This window comes from Chlorocebus sabaeus, chromosome 21 (genome assembly GCF_047675955.1).
Source record: "Chlorocebus sabaeus isolate Y175 chromosome 21, mChlSab1.0.hap1, whole genome shotgun sequence".
Classification (NCBI taxonomy): domain Eukaryota; kingdom Metazoa; phylum Chordata; class Mammalia; order Primates; family Cercopithecidae; genus Chlorocebus; species Chlorocebus sabaeus.
The window spans coordinates 24411779-24434270 of record NC_132924.1 but is presented as its reverse complement, the minus strand read 5'-3'; the positions used below and the strand labels follow the sequence as shown (position 1 = coordinate 24434270).

Genomic DNA, 22492 nt, shown 5'->3' with positions numbered 1-22492 from the left:
ATTCATTCATGAAGTATCTTTTCATTTTAAGGACTGTTCACCAGGAAAGGAGAAACCACACTCAAAGACAGGCAGTTCCCAGTCTAATGACTGCTTCTCAAACTGTGGAAGCTCTTGGATTAGATTCATCTGGTGCTTATCACAGATGCAGAAGAAAGGCCCTGTCCCTGGCCAAGAGAATCACGATCTCTGTGGCTGGGGCTGCATTTTGCACAAGGTGGTATATGCATATTATATAAGTTCACTGGATGCTTCTTGTACACACTCAAGGTTGAGGACCACTGGGTTCAGTTGATAGACAAGCACAACACAATGTGGTAAGTGGAGGGGCACCCAAACTTTTGGGAGACAATAGAGCAGCAGTGCTTAACCCAACTTTTGGAAATGGTTTTTAGTGAAATAGCAGCTATCCAGGCTAAAAAGAAGCAAAGAGCTTTCTAAATGAAGCTAACATGCTATGAGAGAGAGAGAGAAGCAGGTTATGTGATCTTTACTGAACAAGGTAGCAGGTAAGGAGAGAATCCAAGTAATGGTCATTTCTTCTACTCTTCATTGCATGTGAAAACAGACTTCTAATTCTCATGCCAACTTCTGACTCAATCAAGAAACATCTGACAGCAACATTTCCATAAGTCTCACTGTAATTCCGGCAACTGCAGGGCAAGAGTCTGGGTTCCTAACTGTCTGTCTAGGTTTCCATATGTGATTAACAGGAGGCCTACAATTTAAGCAATTGTTTACACTTGTCATCTGTAAAATCAGAATAATCACCAAGAATCAGATAATGCAACATCATGTACCTCTTGATATGATGAGCCAAAAAGGACACATCATTTCTCTACATTTCTGCCAAAAATACAAAACTCGAATCTGATCAGTAGGATATGTAAGAGAACCCCAAACTGAAGACTTTTTCTAAAACAGCTGTCCTGTACTCTACAAAAACGTCAAGGTCACAAAAGGTAAAGACTGAGAAATTTCTAGAGATCAATGGAGATCAAAGAGATCTGACAATAAACATACTACATGATCCTGGATGGGATATTACACCATAGAGAAAATAAGGCCCTATAGAGGACCTTATTGGGACAACTGATGGAATTTGAATATGGATTACAAACTGTGAATTTGACGATAGCATTATACCACTATTCAATTTATTTCTGGTTTTAGAAATGTACTGTGATTATTATGTAAGAGAATGGTTACAATATTAGGACATACACACTGAGTGTTCAGGGGTGAAGGGGGATGGTGCTTCCAAGGCTCCATCAAATGGTTCTGGAAAAGTAGGTACAGAGTTCTTTGTACTATCCTTGCAATTTTTGTGTGTTTAAAATTGTATCAACATAAAAGTACTTGTCAAGGTTATCAGGCCATGAAAAACAAGCAAAGACTGAGAAATTGTCCAAAATGGAAGGAGACTGAGGAAACATGACAATTGGTATCCCTGGAATGGATCCTCAAACAGAATAAGGACGTTAGTGGAAAATCTGGTGAAATCCAAATAAAGTTGGTAGTTATGTTAATATAATGTACCAACGTCAATTTCTTAGTTTTGACTAACGTAACAAGATTAAGATGTTAACCTGAGGGGAAACTGGAAAAAGGGTATAAATGTAAGCATACACAATCTTTGTAGCTTTCTGTCAATCTAAAATTATTCCAAAATAAACAGATAATTTAAAATATAAACATTAAAACACACACATAGCAAAGGACACCTCCAAAGGCAGAGAACACTACACTAACCTCACAGGTAAGGAGGACTGTCTATTAAGAGCTGCTCTCTTAAAGCAGAGGTTTTCAAACTGCACTGACCATGGCAGAATCAAAATTAAATAGTTTACCAGAACCACTAAATTAGAGTCTCTTGGGATGGGACCACTGAAAACAGTTATTTCGAGTAAGCGCCTGGGTAGTTCTGATGAGTACCCGGGCTTGGGCACCAGGTATCTAGCTCAGCAAGTCTCAGATTGAACTATGCACAGGGATACCCTGGGGATCTTGTTAAAATGCAGACTCGGTCAGGAGGTCTGGAATAAGACCAGAGATTCTGCATTTCTAATGTGCTTTCAGGTGATGCCCAAGCATGTGATCCAAAGCCCCACAGACTGAGAAGGGCAATGCAACAAGACAGAGGGCCCGAGTGCATGCCACTGCAGGGCATTCAGGATCTCTACACATGTGTTAGACCAACTTCTATCTCATTGAAGTCATCGGTCTCTCAGGCTGTGGCCAAACCTAATCCAAACTACATTTAGTCTGCACCAAGTATCTCCAAACATTTTCTTAAGGTAAATTTTAACTAGCATCTCAAACCACACATGAAAGCAGATAAGCATCTGTTGCCTGACTCAAAAGTATCCGAAACTATTAGGCATCTCTACTCTTCTCTATTTGTATAGGTTGCTTCTTGAGTCACTAGAAAACTACCTCAGACAGCAGTTAAAATGACAATGATGCATGGTCTGATGACAGCTTTTTTGACAAAAATCCCAAAAATTTACCCTTTCTTACATTTAAGTTTAAGTTCAATTAATTCTCATCTGATCCGTATAATTCATTTTAATGATTCCTTTGGATTCACACAATTCCATATAACTCTTGCATTGATCTGCTGCCAGATAATAAAATCTGATCAGGAAAAATATTGTAAATCATAATCGTAAAATAGCATAGAGAACATAAAGATTGGAGTTGCCATGGTATTATAATTTTGAAAATGTAGAAAGCCATTTAGAACCCTATATTATATACATTATAAAACCCATAAGTATATATTAGGTCTCAACCTTTTATTTCTTAAATCATTTGCTCTTGAATGACTACAGTAAAGTGAGGACAAAATGAACCATTCTGAGATAACCTATAATCAAATAGTGCATGAGAATCACACCATACAATTCTCAAGACTCAAGTTAAAGGATGTCTTTATGGGTCAAACCACTTTTATAAGTCTTCTTGATATTTTTTAATTCAATAAACATTTGTTGAGTATTTACTTCATGGCAGACAATATGCTAGACACATAGTGAATTTTACACTAAAAATAAAAATTACAATTGGCTGAAATCCAAGACTGAACCCCTCTATACTAATTTCATTATAAAACTATTAATGTAACAAAGTATCAGTGCATTTCGCTGCTTCTGCAAAAAATGAAGAAAAAAGTGATTTTAAAAATTAAGTTTTGTCTTGCCTGTGTTCCAACAATCTGCACATATTCATGTGTCATGGCAAGGCAGGGATGGGGCAGCCTCCACTGTGTCAACTGCCCAGGGCCGGATCCACTTGTCCCTCCCACCTCCTTCCCAGCTTCAGACACACATCCTGCATTGACACAATCCAAGTGGATGCTGGAAGAGTATAAAAACCCCATCCATCACTATTATATGTGCTACAGAGATTAAGCTACATTGCAACTATTACTGCACAGATTTTTCAACACAGCTAGAGGAAGAAAGGGAGAAGAGCGAACTATCCAAAGTCTATGAAAATTCCCATATAGAAAGGAAACTGAAAATAAACACCCAAGGCTGTCACGTTACTAACCTGATCAATTTCCATGAGTTTGGGGTAGGCGCCCGGCCATTCTATGGCCACCTTGACGATGTCCGCGGGTGGCGGCATTGTAAGCCCCCAAAATGTTCAAAGCCAGTGGGACTGGGGATCCTACAGTGTAAACGGCCACACGTGTCTATACCTAATGAGGAATGACAGAAAAAGAAAGAGAAGTCACTCAGTGCCGATGCAGGGTGAATTCTGCTTCATCACTTCCTGTTTTCATGGTGGTTTGGTATGAAAAACGGCTCCCCTTGGTGCCTGGGTGCTGGAGGTGAGGGGCACAGCCAACGGTACGATGGGCTCCTGAGGAAAGAAGAAAAATGGGGGTGCCCGTGCCAACGCCCTTGAGTCAAAGCCGCCAGGAGACGCTGCCCTGTAGGGCACGGCTTGCGCGAATCTTCAGTGGAAAGAAAGCTGTTCCTTACCACTGAGTTCTGCTCTGAATGGTGCCCAGGGTCTGAATGAGCCAGGCTCACACTCTGTCCAGACATGCATGTAAACGTCTGGCGCTCAACAGTCTCCGGAAGGACAGATTGCCCAGGAAGTCATGGTCAGGAAGCAGTGTTTCTTTAAAGTGTTTTCTGCGTGTCACAAATAGATCTCCGCACTATAGCAACCAGGATATCATGAAGGAGAAACACCCTGAGAGCTCACACACATGCACACTCATACTCCCTCCCCAAGGTCAGTTCCCACAATGCACCTTCGGTGGGGCGGGGGGGCGGGGCAGAAAATGTACAGATGTGGATTGGATGGCATTCAGAACAGACTTTGAATTCTCACTTGAATGAATTGTGCTTCTTACACAAAAGAGGCAACCATTATCCTCTGCGGCCTCTTCCCAGGCTAGCCCATTTCTTTTTTTTTTTTTTTTTTTTTTTTTTTTTTTTTTTTTTTTGAGACAGAGTCTGGTTCTGTTGCCCAGTGGCACAATTTTGGCCCACTGCAAAATTCAAGCAATTCTCCTGCCTCAGCCTCCCGAGTAGCTAGGATAACAGGGGCCCACCACCATGCCTGGCTAATTTTTGTATGTTTAGTAGAGACAGAGTTTTGTCATGTTGGCCAGGCTGGTCTTGAACTCTGGGTGATCTGCCCACCTCGGCCTCCCAAAGTGCTGGGATTACAGGTGTGAGCCACCTGGCCTGGCCCCATTTCTTTTTAAAATTAGTTTTTTTTAACAATCGTGTGATACAAACTTGTGTGTTTGTGCGTACAAAGATGTAGTGTAGAGTCTCTTCTCCCAATGTCACCCGCCGGCCCAATATCTGCTTTCACTCCTTATCCTTCCAGTTATCCAAAGTCATTAGGTATCCCTCCAGAATTTCTTCAAGTAAAAATACATTACTGTATTTCTACTTTCTTTATATAAAAGGCAGCATTTTTTTTTTTTTTTTTTTTTTTTTTTTTTGAGACAGTCTCCCTCTGTTGCCCAGGCTGGAGTACAGGGGCATGATCTTGACTCAAGACAACTTCCAGCTCCCAGATTCAAGCGATTCTCCCATCTCAGTCTCCCAAGTAGCTGGGATTACAGGTGCACACCACCACACATGGCTGATTTTTGTATTTTTAGTAGAGACAGCATTTCACCATGTTGGCCAGGCTGATCTCAAACTACTGACCTCAGGTGATCCGCCCTCCTAAGCCTCTCAAAGTGCTGGGATTGCAGGCATGAGCCATCGTGCCTGGCCAAAAGGGAGCATTCTTTTTGTTTCTTTGAGTATATTTTCTAAATCCTTCTATGTTAGTACAAAGAGAGCATCCTGATTGTTTTTACAGTTACATAGTAGTTCACTGTGCGGATGTGTCCTATTTGATGAAACAGTCCCCTGCTGTGGACCATTGGGTGATTTCTTAAGTTTACTTATCATAAACCAAACTATGATCCATAAACTTATGTCTAACTAATTTTGCACATATGCAGGTACATCCTTACAATAGATTCACAGAAGTAAAACTGCTGGGTCAAAGCACAGATGCAGTTAATATTGATAGCCATTTCCAAATTTCTCTCCATTGGACTTGTATGATGTGGCCTATTTATACCCAGCTTCACTAACAGAATGAATTTTTGCAAACCTGACAGGTTGAAAAATAAAATCTTAATCTATTTTTAAATTCTATTTCTCTTATTGTGAGGTTGAACATAAAGAGGAAAAGACACACGCTCCCTTTTTGTGAACAGTCCAAACCTCTGCCCCTTTTCTATCGGGTTCTCTTGTCTTTTTTGAGAAATTGGTATCTGTAATGAAGATCTTAAACATGTGCATTTGGTCCTTTATCAGACCAGAGTAAGCCTTGTCAGTTACTATCCCAGATCTCAGCAGTAGCTGGACATTACTGAGACAACAGAGATAGCAGAGTTAATGGAATCCTCACCACCACCAGCAGTTACATAAATAACTAACTTCAGTGCAGCTGACAAGTAAAGGAAATGAACCAAAACAAAACTGCTACTCCTTTGACCAAAGACGATTAGGGAAGCCTGCTGAGAAGCTAATCAGTGGTAACCAGCAAGAGCAAATCTACAAAGCACTGGTTTAGTCACTCATTCAACAAATAATTATTGAGCCTCTGCTCAGTGCCAGGTCTATTCCCCGTGCTGGGGATATAGAGCAGCAAATCTGGGAGTTAGCAACAAAGGATATGAAGAAAAATCAAGCAGGGAAGGAAACTGAAGCCTGTGCCTCTACCAGTGTGGGAGGGGCAGGAATACAATTTTAAACAGGAAAATCAGGGAAAGTTTCACCGAGAAGGCAGCATCTGAGTAAAGACATCTGAGGCCAGATGTGGTGATTCACGCCTGTAATCTCAGCACTTTGAGAGACTGAGGCGGGTGGATCACTTGTGGTCAGGAGTTCAAGACCAGCCTGGCCAACATGGTGGAATCTCATCTCTACTAAAAAATACAAAAATTAGCCAGGTGTGGTGGTGCTTGTAATCCCAGCTACTCGGGAGACTGTGGCAAGAGAATCATTTGAACCCGGAAGGCAGAGGTTGCAGGGGGGCAAGATCGCACCACTGCACACGAGCTTGGGCAACAGACAGAGACTCTGTCTCAAAAAAAAAAAAAAAAAAAAAAAAAGACATCTGAGAGGTGAGGGTGGGAGACCTGCGGACATCTGGAGAAATCAGTTTCTAGGCCAAAACAACAGCAAGAGCAAAGGCCCCAAGGGAGGAGCATGCCCTGTTATGTTCCTGAAACAGGGTACTTGCTGAAGTGAAGGGCAAGAATAGGAAGAGAATGTGTTCAGAGAACAGTGGGGTTATCCTTGGTAGGTTCAGTTTACCGTACTCCTGACTCCCTGGACAACTTCCACCACACCTCTTGGTTTGTGACTACTAAAGAAGGAAGCTGTGTGTCCCTGCACGCCTATTCAGAGTATAAATCAGCACAGCTTTCTAGAGGGCCTTTGGCAAACTATACGAAAAGCCTTAAAATTTTGCATCCTTTTTGAGTAATTTCAATTTTCTAGAATGTTATCCTCAAGAAATAATTATTAACCACAGCAATGCCAATTTCTGTTTTGTTTGTAATTCTCGAAACTTGAAAACAATTCAATATTCAACAATAGGGACTTGTTAAGTAATTATAGTGTCTGCTATGTGCAAATACAAGCAAACAATCTGTACTCCCAACTTCCTCTCCATAGTCTGTATGCTCTTTGAATACTTGAGAGCTCTAAGAACAATGCATTATATCTGTGCTACATTACTTCAATTCGAGATCCAAGTTCAATTACATACCCTAGAATAAGAATTAAGAAAGCAGGCTCTAATGTGCAGAGACACTCTGTGAATTTTAGGTAACACTATTCAAAAGAAAGCATACACCATCTTGGGGGTTAAGACAGTAAATAATAAAAATAAGAATGCATTTTAAGCACCTTGCCCCCACCTGTACATAAAATCATCTAGAATTACAGCAAAAGAGGTCATCTAACCTTTTAGGAATCAAAGACCACGCTTGTTTTTCTATCCTTTAACTAGTATTTATTTCTCAAAGGCCGTTCAGGAAAAACCTGTTGAACAGGTGAGAATACAATAACGTTGGCTCCAGTGGAGAGTCAGAGGGGAGCTGTACACAAAGCAGCCATTGAGAAAGCAAAGGAGCAAGGAGGCTTCCCCTTGGGAATTCACTTAACCAAGCCCAATTAGACCTCACCAGTTTTCCCCAACATTAACAAACCACAAGGGAAAGGGAGGGGGACACAGCAAGGCTACTCTAGGGTACAGCCAGGTGCACAATTGCAAAATGGATGATCTAGTTCACATTTTATCATCAGAAGTGCAGACCTTATCCTCTTAAATTTGTATCTTCACTAGGAAACAGCACCTAAGGCTTCTATATATAATCAGTGTTACTTCTGATGAAATTTAGGGAAGAAAGGTTCTAGCCTGGGCTTTCTCATTCCTGGCACAATTAGTAGCTGGGGCCATACTTCCTTGCTGTAGGAGCTGCCCTGAGCATTGCAAGATGGCTGGCAGCATCCCTGGCCTCTGCCCTCTAGAGGTCAACAGGCCCTTCCCCTCACTCTCAACAAATGTTCACGTGTTGTAGAAGGGACCGGGTGGGAGGTAACTAAATTACAGGGGAAGTTTCCCCCATACTGTTCTTATGGTAGTGAATAAGTCTCACGAGATCTAATGGTTTTACAAGGCGAACACCCTCTCGCTTGGTTCTCATTCTCTCTTGTCTGCTACCATGTAAGAGCCTTCTGCCATGATTGTGACGCCCCTTCATCCACATGAAACTGTGAGTCCATTAAACCCCTTTCTTTATAAATTACCCAGTCTCTGGTATGTCTTTATTAGCAGCATGCAAACAGACTAATACAGGTGGCAAGCTAGCAAATCCTCTAGGCGGATTACCGACGATCAAGGCAACACACCCCATCCTTGAAATGGACACAAGGCACACGGTCTCATCGGGCTCTCCAGGAAAGATCAACACACAAGCCCAACTCTTCGTGACACATAACTGAGAAGGAAATACATTCTAAAATCTTCAGCCAACAAAGTGAGCATCCTAGTGTCCTATGTTTCCCCCAGCACAACTCTGGGATTACCAGACACCCTTTGTCAACTTCTCCCCACTACATCTGGAGTACTCTAAGGGCAAGGTCCACATCACATTCACAGTTACAGATTCAGGGCTGCAGTAGGCAGGCATTTTAATACATGGGTGTTGTATGAATGCATCCCCTCCTCAATGAACATCTCATTAGAGCTACCAGCAGTACAACTGAGCCTAGTGTTGTCAAAATTACCAAAGTAGATAACCTAGTATTACTTAAATTGCCCAGTAAAATACAAGTTACAAGAAGTTGTGTAGACAGCCAGGTATAATAATGCTTATACAAACTAAAATTTAAGAACCATTAAAGGGAGAAACAAAAGGGAAGTCTAGGCAGGTGGCTAGACATTCTAATCATTATGCCTTCCAAAGTCACTATCAAATCCCAGGAGGTGGGTAAAGAATGGGCGGAGAATGCTAAACTGTTCCTGCTGGCCTGCTGGCTTGACTTTATTCCATTCCAAAAATATGGGAATTGTTTCATGTTTAATACTAAGATTCTATCACCTCGATATGCACGTTAAATGGCATGTTTATAGTTGAGTGAATTAAATGAGAAAGAGGAATCACTTCTTCTTCTAGAGTTAGGTACTGAAGTCTGCATAGCAGTTAACATCTGACTCTATCACCCATGAACAAGCCCACTCTTCTACTAAATGTCTCCCTAGCTTTGGGTGGCATTTTGAAGACAACAGAGAGAAATCGCTTTGATTCCCGCCTAGAAGCTCATCTCTCTACACATTGTTCTATGCCCGAAGTTCAACGCACCTCTTGCTGTAGTCTCTTAAAGATGTTACATGTCTACAGGTTTTTCCATACAGCATAATTAATTCTTTGGGTTCCACAAAGCTACCAAATATCTGATCACTTTTGTTTTTTCTGAGTTTCCCATTTGGTTTTAGTTTTGGGTGCCTGCAATGGCTTTGAACCCTTTAATGCTCTTTCTAGTCTTTCTGTTGCACAGTGAACCCTACTGAGAAAAAAATTAAGCCTGTAAGGCCATTCCTGCAGAAGCTGTGTGTTGGGGAAACGAACACACTTGCCCTGGTGAACCGTGTGTCCCCTCCCCCACTGCACTCACAAGCCCAACAGATGGGCCAGTGGAGGCCAGGGCAGATCAATGGGTGATAAACACCAAACAGCTGGAGAAACGATCTGCTTCCACTCCTCAGCCCCTTCCTTCCTCCCCAGGAAAGCTGTCCTCTGCCCCGCTAACAGTCATTATCCACTGATGATGGATAATGGGTTTATAATGATGATGGGGATAGTGGGAAGGGAGCTGTTCATATTTTTAATGTTGAGTTGTCTCTGATAGAAAAAGACATAAACCACATTTTCCTCTTGCATTAGGTTAGGCAGAAAGGGAAAGGGCTTCAGGAGGCGCATCCACTGAAAGCAGCCTTCCCTCTCGGCCCTGCTGTCTTCCTAGAGCCCTCTAGTCTTCACTTTTTTTTTTTTTTTTTTTTTTTTAAGACAAAGTCTCACTCTATCGCCCAGGCTGGAGTGCAGTGGCACAATCTCAGCTCACTGCAACCTCTGCCCCCCGGGTTCAAGCAATTCTCCGGCCTCAGCCTCCCGAGTAGTTGAGATTACAAGCAGGCACCACCCTGCCTGGCTAATTTTTGTATTTTTAGTAGAGACGGGGTTTCACCATGTTGGCCAGGCTGGTCTCGAACTCCTGACCTCAGGTGATCCGCCTGCCTCGGCCTTCCAAAGTACTGGGATCACAGGCGTGAGCCACCGCACCCGGCCTAGTCTTCACTTTTGACAACATTGCCCTGTATGGTACACTGAACCTCAGCAGGGGCCACTGAAACAGGCTTTGGGTAAAAGTTTTGCTCTTCTCTTCTTTGTGCTACCATCCTTCTTATGCCAAACAGACTGAAATTCTCAATACCTTTGGTGTCTAGGTCAAAGAATACATGAAGCCAGTGGTGCTGTCAGCTGACATTCAGGATGTTACAAGTGTCCAGGTTTGCTGAAGCCAGTCTTTGTTTCCCATGGGAGCAGCAGTGGTGGGCACGTGTCCCCCAACCTGCCCTACACTGGAGGGTCTGGATGGATGGGTACATGGTGCAGGTGTCATTTCAGGTTCCTGTATCAGGGACTTGATGGCCATTCTGAAAACAGCCCGGGGCCAAAGAGGAAGTTTGCAGCTTCAGAAATGAGGGAACACGGTGTGTTCAGAACAGAACATACAAGCACTCAGCAGAAAGAGAATAAACAGAAAATGGAATCGCGTGTGGAGGCTCAATATTTCATTTTCTGTATACGCTGTTGACCAAAGCCATGTATGCTAATCTTAGCAACAATTCAGCCCATTCACTTGACAGGTGGGGAAATGTGCTATTAGCTACGGTTGGCTTGCAATATAATGGAAACTTGCAGAGAAAAATCTTTGCTTTCCCAGTGTCTGGCATTGACATCATGAAGGCTAGGGGACAGCTGCCAGAAGGAGTGGCGGGCAGGAGCCCAGAGCAGGCATGCGGCTGGGCACCGTAGACACACACTTTACTCACTCTTCTTCACAGCCCTGACTGACAGGTGTTATTTGCAGTAAATTAATGAAGATACTAAATATTAGTTAGTTTAAATGACTTCCTTCAAATCCTTAAACCCTCTCAGGGCGATAGACGCCTCTTTAGTATGAGAACTGTTAAAGGTGAATTGTGTCCCCCCTCAAAATTTGTATGTTCAAATCCCAACCCCCAGTACCTCAGAATGTGGCTGTATTTGGAGACAGGACCCTGAAAGTAGTAAGGTAAAATTAGGTCTTCAGGCCAGGCCCTAACACAGTGTGTCTGTCTGTTATCCTTATAAGAGGAAGAAATTTGAACACAGAAGGTACAGAGGGAAGACCATCTGAGGACACAGGGAGAAGACAGCCATCTGTAAGCCAAGGAGAAAGCCCTCAAAAAGAACCAACACTGGTAACACCTTGATCTCTGACTTTCAGCTTCCACAACAGTGAGAAAGTTAAGGTAAGCCCCCACGACTGTGGTACTTTTTTAATGGCAGCCCTAGCAATCTAATAAAACCACCAAAGTCAGAATGCGTCAAAGAAGAGCCTGATGATTTGATACAAAGAAGCTTAAAAACTTCTGAATTCCAAAAACCTTCATAAAAATTGAGACAGTGCTCGCTTCAGCAGCATATATACTAAAAGTGGAACAACAGAGAGGATTAGTGTGACCCCTGTGTAATTTTTATATGTTGAAGTATGTATTTTAAAAATTTAAACACAAATAACAATCTGAAAACAAATTTACAATAAACGTCATCCAACCTAGTATAAATACCCTTAATAAGGATCTCATAAATTTATTTGTTAGCTGGGCACAGTCGCTCGCGCCTGTAATCCTAGCACTTGTGGGGACGAGGCGGGGGGATCACTGGAGGCCAGGAGTTCTTGCTCTGCTGGGGATGAAGCTGAAGCTGCAGCCATGCTCTATGGGGAAAGTCATCCGCAACAGGAAAGAATGAGGCAAGGAGAAGCTAAGACAAGTCAAGAGGAAAATATTCAAAAGGGAACAAGGACAGGACGCCTAGCTATGTTCAGTTTCTGTCGAGTTTTCCTTCACTTTTCCTTCAGTTCTCTGAACTACCCTAATATCCTTCCTAGATAGACAAACTAATGAATTCCTCATTATGCTAAGTAAGCTTGAGTTCAGTTTCTGTCACTTACAATGGAAAAACTCCTAATACATCAACCTAACCATATCTGTTTACTGCCCTGAGTGCCAAACTTGTCATTAAATGACTGGAAGGCAAAACAGACTGAAGTTACACACTCTAAACTTGCAATCAAGAGGAAATGATCTTTTGCTCCCCAATTCTAGAGCTTCATATAGCTGTAAGTCCACATCTGTGACCTAGCGCTCAGCACCTAGGCTCTGCCTTTCCTCTGGGGGACTGCTACCAGAAGTCACACATGGACTGCACTAGTTTTACTCTGGCATTTCCCACAGAGCACCGCTTCTCTGAGTTATTTATAAATGCAATGCAAAAAGAAGATTCTTGGAAAACACTGCATGGAATAATATCTAATAACTAGTTCATGTACTATATACTTTTCAAGACAATTTTATGAATTAGGTACCATTACCAGCCTGTTTCACAGACAAGCAAACCAAGATGTAAAGACATTAGGTATCTTGCCCAAAGTCGCACATCCACATATGGAACCCAGCCAGAATGTAATCTACATGTCTGATTTCATAAGCTCATGTTTGTAACAACTATGCCATTTTCTTTTAATACAGATGAAGTCTCACTATGTTACCGGGTCTTGAACTCCTGAACTTAAGCGATTCTTCTTGCTGCAGTCTCCCAAAGTACTGGGATTGCAGGCATAAGCTGGGCTCTATGCCATTCTTTTGAAATAGTTTCCTTTACTGCAGGACTTCTCAGGGACTTTAATGTAACACGTGTTCTGTGAAATGTCCATATGTAATCTACAATATTTCCCAAATGTATCTGTCCAGGAAACTTTTTTTTTAATAAAATATCTTGTGGCACAGGTTTCTCATAGGCCATACTTGGAGACCATTTGCCTCCTCGGCTGCTCAGAAAAAAAGAGAATCGCTGAATAGACTTAGCCAGGAATGTAATGGAAAGTGGCAGAGAAAACTTTCCATTAGTCCAGTATTGAATTATCATCACCTGCATCTACGGGCTTGTCTCCAGGAAAGTAGCCCAATTCTTTTGAGTAACTCTTTCCAACTCACAGAGAACAGTAAAAATTCTATTAACTGCAGCTTCTACCGTGCAAAGCAACAGAATGATAAATAGTAAAAGAAACAGAATACTTGCATTTGTAATCATTTGAACATCTCATTTCCTGCTTTAAATCTGTAGATGGTGACTTGGGACCTCTAGGATATAAACCTTTCACAGCCTGCATCCAGGTACCACCGGTGCATCTTCCCCCACCCAACGAGTCCCTGCTCCCCAAACCCCACGCACTTGCAATGGCTTTGTAAGTCAGACATGGAAAACTGGTTCTACCTTAAGACTGTCAATGATCAATTTGCGGCGGCTGCTGGTGGCACTGCGTGAAGAAGGAACTCCCAGCCTAAATCAGGATAATCCTCCAGCTAACTATGGTCTGGGTGAAGGACTAGAGAACTTGAGACAAATGTTTGCAGTATCTCTTCCCAATTCATAAATGGCTTGCCATTTCCTGAGCCTGCCAAGGTCCTCTGTGTCCAGAATTGGTGGGTTCTTGGTCTCGCTGACTTCAAAAATGAAGCCGCACACCCTCGCGGTCAGTGTTATAGTTCTTAAAGATGGTATTTCCAGAGTTTGTTCCTTCAGCTGTTCAGATGTGTCTGGAGTTTCTTCCTACTGGTGGGTTCGCGGTCTCGCTGGCTTCGGGAGTGAAGCTGCAGACCTTTGCTGTGACTGTTATAGCTCTTAAAGGTGGCACGTCTGGAGTCCTTCTTTCCTCCCGTGGTCTCGGTGGCTTCAGGAGTGAAGCTGCAGACCTTCGCTGTGAGTATCACAGCCTATAAAAGCAGTGAGAACCCAAACAGGGAGCAGCGGCAAGATTTACTGTAATGAGCAAAAGACCCACACCTCCACACAGGCAACCGGCACCCCAGTTGCAGCTGCTAATGCAGCGTGGCCTGCTTTTATTCCCTTATCTGGCCCCACCCACATCCTGCTGATTGGTCCATTTTACAGAGACCTGATTGGTCTGTTTTACAGAGAGCTGATTGGTCCGTTTTGACAGTGCTGATTGGTGCATTTACAATCCTTTAGCTAGACACAAAAGTTCTCCAAGTCCCCACTCAACCCAGAAGCCCAGCCAGCTTCACCTCTCGCTTTCACCCTGTTTGTTCATAATGTTCTCTCTACCTCCAATGTCCTTTCCTTCCCTTGGGTCTGCTTTAAAAATTCCCACCTAGATTTCAATGCCTATCTCACGTGCCAGCTCCTATTAAAGATTTCCCTTACCTCACAGCCTCCCGTGCTAGAAGTAACTGCCCTGAATCTGTCTTCTTAGGTGCTTACAATGACCTACCAGAGCACTTTTCCACACCTTATCTTATTTGTTTATATGAGTTCCCTGAGGGTGGGCCTCATATCTTATTCATCTTTGTTGCTCCAGACCTGATCAGACAGCATGGTAAAGAGCAGCTCGATATTTTTCAGACAAGTGAATTAACAAATGAACCACTCTTTCCTTAAAACCAAATTCAGAGATTAAAATTACAAATGTGAAGGATTACTCAAGCCAGTGATGCATTTTTAAAATCCAGAATTCCTTGCACAGAAAACCTTCCGGCATTTCTTCAAGCAGCAGCTATTCATTTGTTCCCACTGGACAGAAATAGAAAGGGAGCTGCTGAGAGGTGAGAGCAGGGTCTATTCCAGATTCCTTTTCCTCCTGGAAAAAATCTTTCAAAAACAGGATGAGACCTGAGCTGAGCCACTAGCTCTCTTCCCTTCACTCCAAGCTCTCTTGCACTTTGGGAATCAGCATTTCAACTGGAAAGTTCATCATTTTGCAAACTAATGCACACACTTCCTCCCTTGTTCTGGTTTTCTGGATATTTGCTTTTCAAATTCCTTTTCAGCTGTTGTAATGCCAGTGGCTGCTCCCTTCCTCCCAGCAAGCCCTGTCACTCGGTGATGTGTGCAGACAGTCCCCAGTGGAGGAGGCAAGGCTCGAGCTCAGTTCCCTATCGCAGAACCCAGACTAGAGGCCACAGGAAGTGCTGGAGCATTTCCACCATCCTGTGAGCCAAACATTCAAAGTTTCCAAACCTGCTGATCAAAAAACAATATGTGAAACTTCTTTCTCCCGCCCTCTCTCCAGCAACAGCAGAGCTCTAACTGCTACCCCTAAGAAATTTGATTGCATCACATTATCAGTGAGGGCCCCTGCAGAACTCTGGGCTGTGCCTCCACTGGGTTTCACCTGACAACCCTCATACACAGAATTAGTCATTCTGATGCATAATGCAATGCCAAATGGCTGCCTCACACGGAATACCATTAGGCTTGGCCTTTTTCTCCTGGCCTGGGGTCCTTATTCCCAGAAGAGCACAGACTTGTATGAGGTCTCTGGGGTCAGTTGTTAGCCTGGGTGTTAATCCTGGTTCACTCACACTGAAAACGCTGTGACTCAGGCCAGGCACGGTGGCTCACACCTATAATCCCAGCACTTTGGGAGGCTGAGGTGGGCAGATGACCTGAGGTCGGGAGTTTGAGACCAGCCTGACCAACATGGAGAAACCCCGTTTCTACTAAAAATACAAAATTAGCCAGGCATAGTGGCACATGCCTGTAATCTCAGCTACTCGGGAAGATGAGGCAGGAGAATCGCTTGAACCTGGGAGGCAGAGCTTGTGGTAAGCTGAGATTGTGCCATTGCACTCCAGCCTGGGCAACAAGAGCTAAACTCCGTCTCAAAAAAAAAAACAAAATAGAAAACGCTGTGACTCTGGACAAGTTATACAACATGCTGAGCCTCTCAGTATCCTCATCTGTGAAACTGGAATGACAGTGGTACCTTTCTCATGGGATTATTATGAAAATAAATTATCTATAAAGCAATTAGAGTAGTGCCTGATCTGGTATTATTATTTGCCAGACATGGGGTAGCTGGATACATAAAACTGAGGAAACACATCTGTAGTCCAGTCTCGTGAAACACACACAAGCCACACTGCATGAGAATTCCTTTTGCTGTAAACATCATAACCGAATTGGACAAACAGTTGTGGTACTAGAAAGGAAATAATAACTTCGCCTTAAGTTCAGGGAGTTTTTTAGATTTGAAGTTTTGAGGGCGTACAACAGATTCCAGGTGAATGATTGTGTTGACAGAAATCGGAGAGGGGAAAGTTAGGGTAAGATTCTGGAAGGATTGACCTACATTGCAAAGGCAGGAAGTCACAGAGAATTGCCTGAGCAGATGCCCTGATGGAAAATAAGAGAACTATTTTCTCTCCTGACCACAGGTCTAGTCCTCTAGGAAAGTTCTCTGAGTACATGAAGGTGACCGAGACTCAACTTGTCCTAAATCCTTTCTCCCCAAGGAGAACCGGATGTCATCTTGAGTTATGAGGCAGCTGAGTGCTTTAAGAGGGCCTACAGGGGAGCTTCTGCACAGAGGGGGATCTGCTCCACTATTACTGCACAACTTCCCCAACTGTATGTTCTTCTAGCCTTGCAGAATGACATCTATCCTTTTCTGTCTGATCCTCCCAGCAAATATTCAGAGGGTAGTGTTGGGGCTTAGAAAACAATCAGTACCCCAAAGTATGGAGCTTTGACATGCTGAGTACTCTGAACTAAAGAAGACTGGAAGGTGCCAGAACCAAGGTCTCTCTGACCTCTACTGCTCTCCTTTCTCCCATCTCTCTTTCACCCCTGAAGCAACTCATAAAAAACAAAATTCCGTGGTGTCTATGTGCCACATTTTCTTAATCCAGTCTATCATTGATGGGCATTTGGGTTGGTTCCAAGTCTTTTTTACTGTGAACAGTGCTGCAATAAACATACACGTGCATGTGTCTTTATAGTAGATTGATTTATAATCCTTTGGGTATATACCCAGTAATGGGATCGCTGGGTCAAATGGTATTTCTGGCTCCAGATCCTTGATGAATCACCACACTGTCTTCCACAGTGGTTGAACTAATTTACACTCCCACCAACAGTGTAAAAGTGTTCCTATTTCTCCAAAGGATGAGTTCATGTTGTTTGCAGGGACATGGATGAAGCTGGAAACCATTATTCTCAGCAAACTAACACAGGAACAGAAAACCAAACACCGCATGTTCTCACTCATAAGTCGGAGTTGAACAATGAGAACACATGGACACAGGGAGGGGAACATCACACACCAGGGTCTGTGTGATAGGGGAGCGATGGCATTAGGATAAATACCTAACATAGATGAGGGGTTGATGGGAGCAGCATACCACCATGGCATGTGTATACCTATGTAACAAACCTGCACATTCTGCACATGTATTCCAGAACTTAAAGTACAATTAAAAAAAAAAAAAGAAAAGCAAAGAAAAATGATCAAGGGATAGGAAGACAAATTCACAAAATTCCTTTAAGCATTAACTTATCTTAATAAAAGAATAATAAATACAAAGAAAAAATTCCTCTTCCACAAGGTAGGTCATAGAAACTAGAACCTCTCTCCCCCAAAGTAAACCATGAAACCTGTGAAGGTCACTCTCTTCCTTCTCCCCCAAGACCCTTTTTCCAGAGGGATCCTGCCCTATATCCAGGAGGAAGAAATGCTACACAGAAAGGCCAATAAGAATCTGAACCAACAGCCCTTGCTGACGTTCCTCCTCGGTCATACTGCCATTACGTCACACCCTTTGTCCAATCATCGTTCTACATGGCTGTCCATTCTATATCAAGCCTAAGCATAAGAATAGTTATGAGGCTTTGGGTCTTTGTTTCTGGGGCTTTGGGTCTTCACTTCTGGGGCTTTTGGTCTTTGTTTCTGAAGGCTCTCATGTCATATAAAACTTTGATTAGATAAATGTGTTATGCTTTTCACTTGCTAACCTGTCTTTGGTTTCAGGAGTGTCAACAGTGGCCCATATGATGGTTGAACACAGGCATCACACTATCACACACTGATAGTAGGCATGATCCACCTGGGGCCTAATGAGCTTTGCTGGCGAGACCTCAGCTCATCTGCCCCCCAGAAGCTTTGTGGTTTTAGTGGAGACTAAGACACAGTGATTACTCAGCTTCATTCCTAGGGTTGTCTTATCATGGCTCTAAATAGCAGAACCTCAAATGTTTCTCAGGAAAGATGCAGTTAAAAAACAAATTTCCCCCATTTTCAGGGTGGTAGATATTTTACCTCTCTAGTTATTAGCCACAACCCTACCCTCACTAGTAAGACAGACGAACCTATAGATTTTTTTCCTTCTCATCTCTTTCACCTTAGGAGGCTCTGCGAAAACTCCCTGGATTTTATGATACAAATCTCTTCCTTCTAGTTTTTATCTGAGCTCCCTCACAAGTTTGTTGTGGTTTGATTTAAGATAAAACAGTCAGGGCACATGCTATCAGCATGGCCATACGGCCACACTGTGAGAGCTTTTCACACAAACATCAAGATGACAGTGGAGCCAGTGGGCCATGCTTAAGAACAAGAAGACTTGTTCCTGCTCAAATGCATACATAAGTACGATCTGAGGTGTTAAATGGCAGTCCATGGTGCATATTTGGGGAGAAAGTGGTATGTGGTTCTATTCTGAAAGCCAGTATTATTGATTACATCCTAGTGTTGCTGATCTGCTCACTGGTATCCCAAGGATAACATTCTGAAGAACTTGTTTTTTTCATGCTCATTTTCCCCTCAAGTTAGCCTGGGCAGAGAGCTTCCCCACAGCCTGTCTGCACTCCCTGGGAAATGATCAGATTAAAAGCTGATAAGAGGAAAATAGAGAAACTTCCAACCCTGTGTTGGCAGCTTGCTAATTTCAGTTTGAAAATTTACTTTGATTTCTCCTCTAGCCTCCATTAACAGGATGCTGATAATTTCAAATGCTTTGTATCTGCATTCAGTTCTAGCAAACTTGGAACTCAACTTGCTAATATCCGCTTTGACAAGGACTCTATTGTGCCATAACCAAACTAATGACAATATAAACAAGTACACAAACACCGACACACAAACCCCTAGCTAGAGTGACGAAGGCAATTGTGAAAAAAATTAGAGAAGGCCATCTTGCATCTTATCATTTTACTATTACAATATACTTTGCCTTGCCCAGAAAAATACCAGATATTATAAACCCATGTGGAACACTTGAGTTCTGCTGACAAGTCTGGTAATGGGTATAGATTCTGGGGCCCAATTATCTGAGGTGTGAATTTGATGAGTAAGGTTAAAGAAAACCAGATTCCACTGGACACCTAAGAATCTTACTTTTCTCGACCTTTCAAATCAAGGTCAACTCCTACAAACTTTATAGAGGAAAGATGGGAAAAAAAAGAGAACAGGCTATGGAGGCAGACAGACCTGTATTGGAATGTAAAAGCAGGTAATGTGTTAAGCCCGGCCACAAGCTGAGCGGATCTGCATTTTACCTTTGCCTGCATGAAGAACAGACTGGCATGGGGCAAGGATGACAGGGGTAAGTTGGTAAGAAAGTAACTGATGGCAGTGACTTGGGCTGGGGTGGTCGTGGAGACAGAAAAGGTGATGGATTTATAAGCTATTTAAAAATCAAAACAACTGATAATACACAAACAGGGAGAAGCTGGAGTCACTGATGACCCAGGATTATGACTTCTGTAACAGAATAGGTGGTGATGTCATTTCTGAGATAGGACTACTCCAAAGAGAAGATGGACTCTTGGCCAATTTGTTGACCAGTAACAAGGCAATGGGTGTAGAGACTCATCTGGAGGAACCAGTGGTAAAGTCCAAGCCGTCAGTGCCAAATACAACCTTCCTACTCACTTCTTCCTTGCAGGACTATCTGCTTTACTGCAGATCACATATAAAAATGCACAGTCATTTTCTCCTAATAAGCAGGAAGGCAGCAGAGTACAGCAGTTAACAGCCACTGACTGGACTCTGACTGTCTGTATTCTAATCCTAGTTTCACTACCTCCTAGCCTTGTGGCTTTGGGAAAATTCTTCTCTGTGCCTCAGTTTACTCAACTGTAAAATGGAGAAAACCACAGCACCTATGTCAACAGTTTCTTAGGATGAGTACTAAAATAACTGTAATAGCCAACACACCTATATAACTTACCCCATGCCAGGTACCCTATTAAACAGTTAATATAAATTAACACATTCAGTCCTCACAACAGCCCTGTGACAAAGGCACTCTCATAATCCCCACCCTAAACATGGGTAGATGGAGTCACTGAGGAAACCGGTCACTCATTTGGCTAGTCAGCAATCTAGCCCATCCGCAGTGTTCTGAACTGTTACCCTAAACGTCCTTGGACCTTAACAGGCACAATGCTTAGAGCAGCGCCTGGCACCGAGTAAGAGCCAGCCAACATTATCCCTGACTCTGAAAGTCACATCCCAGCTGGTTCACAAGGAAGACAAAGGCTTTATGCACTTTTCCATTAGTGATCATGGTCACACCTTTCCACCTTGTACTTGTGTAATACTGACTGTGACACAGTGAACTTGCTTCTGACTTTGACTCTGTGGACAGGAATCAGTTATGGCCTGAGATTTTCAGGCTCCACAAAGACTCCATTCTTGATGCTGTGATAGAAGCTGCAATTTGACACTACCTCTGAGAGTCAGCTCTGCAGGAAAAATACCCCCTGGCTCGGATCATAATTTCCGGTCTGGTAAAACGGGGATCTCTTCGTGACCTACAAGCTTTTACCTTTTCACTTCATGAATGGATAAATTTTGTGTGAGTTGAATACACTCCCCCTCCCCTTAGAGAAAGAACAGAGAGATTCTTTTATAAGCAGATAACGTGATTTTATTTCCACTAACAAGGAATAATCTTAATGGACATCTTGCTCTGTCAGAGTACAGCCTCAGAACAAGTACTCAAAACTGAAAGAATCACTTTTTGGTAACAGACCCCAGCATTTAATGAGCTTATTGTGGCAAAGAACCTACATAGCAAATCAATTCACTCAGGTACAAGAGAGTTCACTGGGAAGTTACACGGCTTAAAGTGAAAGTTTATGAAACTTAACTGAGATTAAAAAAAAAAAAAGGTTGACATTTCAAACATCTACATAAAGTTTTTCTAGGTAAAAATTAGTTCAGCCACACACTTAAAAGACAAAACTCTAGGGTTCCAACAGATACATAACTTTTTGGAGAAAAATCTAGAATCTGCCTGTGGGTTGGCCTTGGTACCCCTAGGAGGAGATGAAGTGGCTGCCTATTCAGAGGTGGGATTAAATTAGGCTCCTCACATTTCAAAGATTTCAACCCAGTACTCAGCCCAACTGAGTAGTAAGGTCTGTGTGGTTTTCAGTAACTGCAACGTGTAAAGAGAAATTGTGCTCTGCCCCCTTATCAGTAAGTCTAACACTGAATTAACTGCCATCCACAAAGGTAGCGTCTACATTGTTCTCAGGAAAATGTTATAAAAACCTTAAGATTAAAGAATAGAAAATAGTTTAATAATTTATGGCAAAACTATGAGATAGAATAAGAGTCATTTTTTAAAAATCACATTAAAATACAAGTGACACTGGACAATATTCACAACATATTTTCAATGACTCATTTACATCCATTGACATTTGAATAGTAATAAGTATTTACTTCAGGACACACTCATGATGATGATAAAAACTTAGAACAACTAGAATTCTCATACATTGCTGATAAATAGTAAGACTTTGAAAAACGGTTTAGTCCATTTTTAATAATATTAAATACACATTTATCATATGACACAGCAATTCTACTCTTAGGGATTTACCTAAGAGAAATGAAAACAAAGACAGGTGTATGAATGTTCATAACAACTTTATTCATAAAAGCCAAAAGCTCAAAACAACTCAAATGTCCATCAATCGATGAAAAAACAAAACGTCATCCATATAATGGAAGACTACTCAGCAAGAAAAAAGAATAAACTCCTGATACACATAACAATAGAAGTAAATCCGGAGTGAATTATGCTGAGTCAGATACTGGCACACTCTAGTTTATGGGCCAAATCCAGCCCTCTCAAAGTTTTATTGGAACAAAGCTACACCCATTCAGTACATATTTCATACTACCAACAGCAGAGCTGAGTAGGTAGATCCTACAAAGACCATACCACCTGTAAGCCTAAAATATTTACTATCTGAATCTTTATAGAAAATGTTTACCAATCTCTATGCTAAATAAAAGAAGTCAGT

The 22492-nt window shown here is 42.3% G+C and overlaps 1 protein-coding gene across 4 annotated transcripts in view; it reads right to left on the bottom strand.

Moving 5' to 3' along the window:
* The window catches only part of ELMO1 (engulfment and cell motility 1), a 578573-nt gene that overhangs the window by 468185 nt on the left and 87896 nt on the right, over window positions 1-22492 (bottom strand). For 3 of the 4 annotated variants that reach the window (XM_007981596.3, XM_007981595.3, XM_073008962.1), the window contains exon 2: window positions 3556-3706. In XM_007981596.3, the coding sequence (XP_007979787.1) occupies window positions 3556-3633 (78 nt within the window). In that variant the 5' untranslated portion in view covers window positions 3634-3706. Of the gene's footprint in view, window positions 1-3555; window positions 3707-3992; window positions 4194-22492 lie in introns of those variants that run through there. The other variant, XM_073008961.1, reaches the window with a different exon arrangement.